We start from the raw sequence: 8157 nt of genomic DNA on the forward strand, positions 1-8157 counted from the left end.
GGCTGGGGATTCGAACCCACCACCTTAGGTGTACGTGGCTGGCGCCTTAGCCGGTTGAGCCATAGGCGCCGAGCCGATATTTAGATTTCTATGTAAAAGATTACGTTATCTGTGAACAGGGACTATTTCACTTCTTCCTTTGTTATCTGAATGCTTTTACTTCTTTCAGTTGCCTAATTCCTCTAGCTAGAACTTGTTGGGCTTTATTGAATATTAAATGGTAAATATGTGCATCCTATCTTGTTTCTGTTCTTAGAAGAAAAGTTTTTAACTTTATACTATTGAGTATGATGCTAGCTATGGTTTTGTCATATTTGGTCTTTATTGTGTTGAGATACATTTCTTCTACACTTAAATTTGTTGAGATTTTTATCATAAAAGGAAGTTGAATTTTGCCAAATGCATTTTCTATATCTACTGAGACAATTATATTTTTTTCCCTTGTTTTATTAATGTGGTGTATCATGTTTATTTATTTGCATAGGCTGAGCCATCCTTGTAACCCTAGGAGAAATCCTACTTGATCAGGGCGATCCTTTTAATGTGCTGTTGAATTGGTGGATATAGGTATCTTTTAAAGGGAATCAGTTCAAAGAAAAATAATCTCTAGCCTCCTCTATCTGAGATAACTCAGAAACAAAACATGCACCATCACTTCTACAGGCATCAATGTTTCTTACCTGGCAAATAAAAGCTAGAGAAAGGGTCTGAGTCTGCCCCAACAATTATATTAGAAATTTGGTCAGTAACTCCTTCTTGAGCAAGGTACTGTCGTCCATGATGAGTATGTGCCAGTGATGTCACCATTTCTATACAGGTGGCTCTAAAATGTCAGAAGGACAAAAATATATTTTGCATATGATTAGCATAGTTTGCTAATTGCTTTCATATAGGTTGTCTTATTTAATTCTCCCCACAAAATCTGAAAGGTCAATAATCTTGGCTTTACTTTTCAGATGAAGATGCAAGGCCTAGAAAGTTGCAGTGATTTATCTGGAATCACATTGTTACTAAGGGCAGAAGTTAGACCTAAATCTTGACCTTCTGACTTGAGGCCCACTATTGTTTCCACTATAACCTAGCTGCTTCCTAGATTTTTTAAAAAATATTTTTGTTTTATTTTGAAATATCAAACATATACAAAAGTAAAGAGAAGAGCGCAGCAAGTTTTCATGTATCCACCCTAATTTTATAGTTATCAAGATTTTGCTTTAGTTATTTCATCTTTTTTCCTCATTTTGTGCTAAACTATTTTAAAGCAAATCCTAGTTGTCTTTTGCCATTTACCCTATGTACTTCAGTATGCATCTTTAAAAAACAAAGATTTCCTCACACAGTTATAATTTCATCATCACATATTAAAACTATAACAGTAAATATCTGGTATTATTTGCTATCTAACATCCACGATCAAATATAATAATTTTAAGAAGTATTTTTATAGTTAATCCTGGAGTATTTTAACTGACCATTCACAGGTATTTTCCTATGTCACAGAATTTGATATAAGGCCAGAAAGTAATTAACAAAATTAATTTTCTCATGTTGAGATACTCAAATGCTTTGAAACAATGTAAACGAGTGACAGATTTATGTACATATGGAATTAAAAATTTCAGCCATGTGTCCATGTAAAGAACATAGGACAATCAGAAAACTATAATGCTATTAAAACAGCAAACACTTAAAGCAAGCCAAGTATTCAACAGTGAGGAAATGTTACTGAACTATGGAATATTAACAAGGAAATATCTGGCAGATATTAAAGGGGATTTGCGAAGTTAGGGGAATAGGAGCTGAAGAGATTCGAATTAACACTTCTGTGAGGACATGAAGGTTGTGTTGACCAGTTTGATGGAAGTATTTCGGATTGCATGTGAAAACCCCACACCGTACCCCAGAAGTGCATTAATGTACATAGTTACAATTAAAAAAAAAAAAACACTTCTGTGAGGACTTATGTTAGTCATTATATTGGTTTCCATGGTCAAGTCACATAATCCTCACAGTATCTTCTTTGTAGAGTTGTTCTGTTCCTTCTGAGAGATGAGGAAACTGAGATGTAGAAAGGATAAATAGTTTTTTCAAGGTCAAAGAGCTAGTAAGTAGCAGAGGGGCATGTAAGCCCAAGTCTTCCTCATCTTTAAAAGCCCATGTTTGTTTTATCATGCTATAGTGCTGCTATTTAACACCAATAAATGCATATGATAAAAATGTTAAGTAATACATAAAGGCAGCTACCATGTGATAGTAACTTTTTACACACGTCTTGTGACAGGGAACACAGTCACTTGAAAGCAGCTGAATTGTGGGGCTCTGCCAATTTTCAATATGCTGTAGCGATGTAACTTGAGCAATTTTCTAAAGGCCCTCCTTCAGAACACATAGTAAGTCATGAGATTATAATCTGGGCACAGTCTATAACCATGGAAAATAACGGTGAGTGTCAAGGTTGTTTGCTGTCCCTCCAAAAGAGGACCTTTTGCTTTAAGAACTCTCTATGTCAACACACCTGACTAGGACATCCTCACCGGTCAATTCTCTCAGGAGCTGGGTTACCAACCCACTTGTGGTACAGTAGTTTAAAGATTCTGGTGATACAGAGGAAATCTCTACAATTAGCTGAAAGAAAAGAAAAAGGAAAAAAAGTCAAAATAGCCCCCAACTTGACAGATTTCATTTTAATGCAGGACAAGATAATTTACTTTGTAGAACTTAAAAAATCTATTATTTGTCTCTTTAGGTAGGAATACTCGACTGAACACTAAGAAATTACTTTGGCAAAGAAATGTTCCATTATATCTGGGTCCATCAGCACTTTTTCCCCCAAGAAATCATCAATTAGGGCACTGAATCAGCAAAAAGAAACAGATTATAAAAACCATTTGAATTCATTCATGCATTCTGCCGGTCATTTACTTACTCATTTAACAAATACATCCCAAGGGCTTACTAAGAGATATAGGAAGGCACTAAAGGGTTTCAAGGAGAAAAGTGACAGGATCAAATTTGGATTTTTAAAAGATCTTTCTAACATGAGCAAACTAAAGATCTATCTCAGTGGGCAAGGGGAGAACAATTTGAATGCAAATAAAGTAAGGAAGGTGAGAGACACTGGTAGGTTAGTCTATGATGGTGGTGGCTAGAACAACGAAGAGAAATACACAGGTTTAAATAAAGTAGTGATGAATAGGTAAGTGGCAAAAGAAACAAAGCCTAAGAAAGAATGAGGACATGGTTTAACTCCAAACCTAACCCTAACTAGATCTAATATCCAACTATGTTTGTGTACTGTGAGACAGGGGCAGTTTGCTGCTGCTGTTTTTTTATTGGAGGTATGGGATAAGTAGGGAAGGTGAGGAATTCAGTTTAAGCATGTGTAAGGGGCTTAGAATATGTCCAAGATGGTGTTAAGAGTGAGTAAGTAGTTGGATACAATGGTTTGAAATCAGAAATGAGCTCTCAGTTGGAAAGTTGCATTTGACAGTCATCGTCATGGGTGGTAAATGAAATCATAACATGAATAAAATGGCCTAACAATGAGTATAAACTACAGTGAAAGCAGGGCTCAGAACTTCACTTCATGAACTTCCATAATTAAAGGTTCAATAAAGAATAAAGAGTCAGGGGACTGAGAAGAAAAGAGGCAGCAAGAAAACCAGGGTAGTGTGTTACCAAGACATGCAAAGTAAGAAAGTGTTGGAAAGAGAATACAGAGGGCTCCATTTTGAATATGCAGCCCATTCAGTTGTAGCCTTAGGTCAATTACACCATCAGTAGCGACATTAATGTTAGTAAGATGCAAAATTTACTGTGATAATTTAAAGACTATGTATGTGAGGATTTTAGCATAGTGCTTAGTACAAAGCTGATGTAAGTAAGAGCCATTTTTTTTTTTACTACTAGTATTACTATTATCTCCTCTAATAGAGTACTTATACTGCACTGTGAATATTTTTTATAGAACTGTTTCACATAGTAGGCTGGGAATGTATCTCTAAATCCCCAGTACCTAGTATAGGACCTACCACAGGTTATATACTCAACAAATACATGTTAAATGAACCCATATAAGCCTTACTGCACCCTGCTTTGTAAGCATCAGAAAACATCCTTTTAGTCTTACCTCATATACCCTGTATCGAACAATATCATTTGTTTTCATTACACTTTTCAAATCATCCAGCAGATTACTTTCAAATAAAGCCTCAAGTCCAGCCTGGGTTAGTGATATTCTTGATAGAGATTTGATGGCCTTACAAGGGAAGAAAATATTTCTTAAGTCACAAAAATACAGATTATTATCTACTTAAGACTGATATGAAAATTAGTGCACAGAATGCATCTTGCCCAATGAGCACTCAAGATATTATTTATAGCTAGAAAAGATACAGGTATTCCCAACAGAATATGTAAGTTTTGCTCAGGCAATCCAGTGTAAGTCCTATTATAGATACAGTAATCCTATTATAAACAGGAGAAGTTTATTAGAATTTATTTGACAATTTATTTATCTGATACCATGCTGATGAGACTGCAAATTCAGTTACACAACCCATCCATTCTAAACTTTCACTTCTCAATTCAGAAGGCCCATGGCCCATAGCTCAGTGGTAAGGTGCTGACCACATTCACAAGTGCTAGTGGGATCAATTCAGAAGGCCTTTCTGTATATTTTAGGATGCAGGTTTTCACATACTCAAGTTGATGATTCCAGCAGACTTACCGCTTTAGCTACAGATAGATTCTCTCCACCAATGCAATAAACAACTTGTTTTAGTAATTCAGCATTATTTAGAATCTCAGTAACAGCATCAGAATTTTCAACAATTCTTCCAACCTGGAAGAAAAATACAGTCAGAAACATTCCTCTAAAGTAGGGCAACATGTGAACACATGCTGGTCAAATTGCATTAGTGTACAGTTATTTTATAAGTTAATGATTACAACTATTAAGTCATTAAAAATTCAAAATAGGCTGGACACAGTGGCTTACTCCTGTAATCCTAGCACTCTGGGAGGTTGAGGTGGGAGGATCACTTGAGCTCAGGAGTTTGAGACCAGCCTAAGAGTGAGATCCTGTCTCTATTAAAAATAGAAAAATTAGCTGGGCGGATTGTTTGAACCCAGGAGTTTAAGGTTGATAAGAGCTAGGCTGATGCCATGACACTCTTATCCTGGGGCAACATAGTGAGACTATGTCACAAAACAAAACAAAACAAAAATCCTCCCCAAACAAAAATGACCCAAATTTATTAAGGCAAACACACATATGGTGTAGTTATATTTTTAAAAAGAAAGAGAACAAAAACAAAAACTAGTGAGTGAAGAGATAATTCAGTTGAGTGAAAACAATACAAATCTAGTTCTATTTTTAGCTGCTCTGACCTTAGGCAAATTAAATAACTTCATTGAGGCTAACTTCTTATCTGTAAAATTGTAATATGATACTTAATTCTAGCATAGTTATGAAGATTAAATGAGACTGAATAGGCATACAAATGGTCAATGAACAAACTGATGACTTTCTCCCTTTTTATTGAATGAACATTTTAGAGGAGAAAAGAGAGCAGTAGTTCAGTATCTACTGGTACTAACTCATAGAACCTAACACTTCAACAAGATAATTCTTACCAAAGGTTCTTCAGTTAAATAGTAGGATGCTGTGGTTACCAGGTTAATAGGAGTTATTGCCATAATTGTTGGTTTAGTGAACTGTAGCACTTTATGATCAAAGGCGCTTGGTTCATGGCACTCTAACAGGACCTAACATAGCAGAGTAGCTGTGTGAACACACAGGAATCTTTTTCTCTAGACTAGGAGCTGTTTGAAAGAAAGAAGTATGTTTTATTTATTTTGGTAACTCCAACAGCATATGGCATTATATCTGGCATGTAAAAGGAACTTGAGTCAGTATCTGATGAGTGATTCAGATGGTACTTAAAGGACCTTTTTACTTTAGCTGTGTCTCCCTGGTTATAGTCACCTACGCACATGGTGGGGGTGCGGGTGGGGGACAAAAAGACTGTTTTCTTCACCTTTCTGCCTTTAACACCTAGCACAGGACCTGGCCCAGAACAGGTGGTCAATGTCATTTCCTTGATATATGTACTAGTAAAATTTCATACCTGGGAAAGAGTGAGGATCTTTACAGAATCATCAGGGTGAGTTAATCCTCTCTGCAGGTCAACCCTGAGGTTCCGGGCCACATGAATTGGCTCCACAGCTTGGAGCAGTCTCTCCAGAATGGATACACACAAAGTAGTCTTTTCCCTAAAAGAGTCAACATAGATCTTATTAGCTCATGTCCTGCAGGTAGGACAAATATCTATTTATCTGTATCTATATCTATCTATCTATCTATTATTATTTTTTGAGACAGAGTCTCACTCTGTCATCCTGGGCAGAGTGCCATGGTGTCCCCATAGCTCACAGTAAACTCAAATTCTTGGGCTCAAGCCCATCCTACTGCCTCAGAGTCCCAAGTAGCTGGAACTACAGGTGCCCACCATGATGTCCAGCTAGTTTTTCTGTTTTTGGTAGATAGGATCTCACTCTTGCTCAGGCTGGTCTAGAACTCCTGAGCTCAAGCAATCCACTGGCCTCAGCTTCCCAGAGTGCTAGGATTACAGGCATGAGCCATTGTGCTCAGCCAAATCTAACAATATCTGAAGCTTGGCTCAATGAAGATCTCTTCCACATAGACTTTTTTTTAAAATAGCAGGTTTTACTCACTTATTAAACATTTGCTAAGTACCTATATGCCATACCTAGACTGGGGCCACAAAGAAAAATACAATATATTCTCTAGCCTTAAGGAGGCCAGTCTAATGAAAAAACAGAAAAGTAAAAAGGCAACTGTGATTGAGGTGGCTAAATCCTATAGGCTAGGGAGAGAGGCTATGGGAGCCTGAAAAAGAACACAAGGGCTAGGTGTGGCGGCTCACACCTATAATCCTAGCACTTTGGGAGGCCAAGGTGAGAGGACTGCTTGAAGTCAGGAGTTCGAGACCAGCCTAAGAGTGAGATGCTCGTTTCTACAAAACACAGAAAAAGTTAGCTGGGCATGGTGGCAAGTGTCTGTAGTCCTAACTACTCAGGAGGCTAAGGCAGGAGGATTGCTTGAGCCCAGAAATTTGATATTTTGGTGAGCTATCATGATACCACTGCATGCTAGCCTAGGAATAGAGTGAGACTCTATCTCAAAACAAACAAACACACACATACAACTTCCCCCTCCACGCACACAAGGTATAAGGAAGGCTTCCCAATCCCAGAGAGATAATGTCTAAGCTAAATTTTAAGAAAAAGTCGGAGTTAACTAGTAGGAAAGATGTTTCAGGTAAAGGGAGTAGAAGCAGATGAAAAGGCACAGTGACACATGTGTTGTACTTTCAAGGCAGCTGGATATGACTGGAGTCAGAATGAGGAAGATGGGCTGAGAATATAAAAGGGCAAAATGAATGGCAAGAAATCAAACTGAAAAGATGCACAGACGTCAGATTCTCCCAGGTCTTTTATGTCGTGCTTGGAATTTACACTTTTTTCCAGGAAAATCAACGGCAAACCATGAAGTAATTTTAAAGAGAGAAGTAACATGATGATATGTGACTCACAAAAATCACTCCACATAAGTTTTAGAGAAAGAATTTTCAATTACAAGGCAGTTAATGGTAAGAGGTGATGGGAGCAGAGGAAGAGCAGTGGGGACGGGAAGATGAGGGAAAAGACTGATAAGCTATTAAAGAGAACCCGATGGCTACCACTATTGACTAGTAGTTGTAAATACAAAAGATGTTTCAAGAACAATTTCCGTGTCTTTTAACAAACAGTACAAACAAATGGGCTAATGCTAAGAGGAGCATACAATTAAACTAGTACAATCTTGCCTTAAAAGTGAACATACACTTTTACTTTAGGGATTCTATGTTGCATAGAAAATTAAGAATGTTTTTACACCCAACATAATGGAAAGTATGTTTACATAAAAATTCCATACCATGGAATATTATTCAGCCATAAAAGAGAATGAAGTACTACGGCTACATATAACAACAAAAGCAAATCTTTTTTTTTTTTTTTTTTTTTTTTTTTGAGACAGAGCCTCAAGCTCTCCCCCTGGGTAGCGTGCCGTGGCATTACAGCTCACAGCAACCT

At 37.1% G+C, this 8157-nt stretch overlaps 1 protein-coding gene across 1 annotated transcript in view; it reads right to left on the reverse strand.

Moving 5' to 3' along the window:
• The window catches only part of PSMD5 (proteasome 26S subunit, non-ATPase 5), a 25833-nt gene that overhangs the window by 10656 nt on the left and 7020 nt on the right, over nucleotides 1–8157 (reverse strand). The window contains exons 2-6 of the mRNA XM_003785255.3: nucleotides 6129–6273; nucleotides 4727–4840; nucleotides 4127–4255; nucleotides 2513–2622; nucleotides 681–823 (exon numbers count right to left, since the gene is read on the reverse strand). Coding sequence (XP_003785303.1) covers nucleotides 681–823; nucleotides 2513–2622; nucleotides 4127–4255; nucleotides 4727–4840; nucleotides 6129–6273 — 641 coding nt within the window. The remainder of the gene's footprint in view (nucleotides 1–680; nucleotides 824–2512; nucleotides 2623–4126; nucleotides 4256–4726; nucleotides 4841–6128; nucleotides 6274–8157) is intronic.

Source organism: Otolemur garnettii, unplaced genomic scaffold (genome assembly GCF_000181295.1).
Source record: "Otolemur garnettii isolate 467f Iridium unplaced genomic scaffold, OtoGar3 scaffold00014, whole genome shotgun sequence".
Taxonomy (NCBI): domain Eukaryota; kingdom Metazoa; phylum Chordata; class Mammalia; order Primates; family Galagidae; genus Otolemur; species Otolemur garnettii.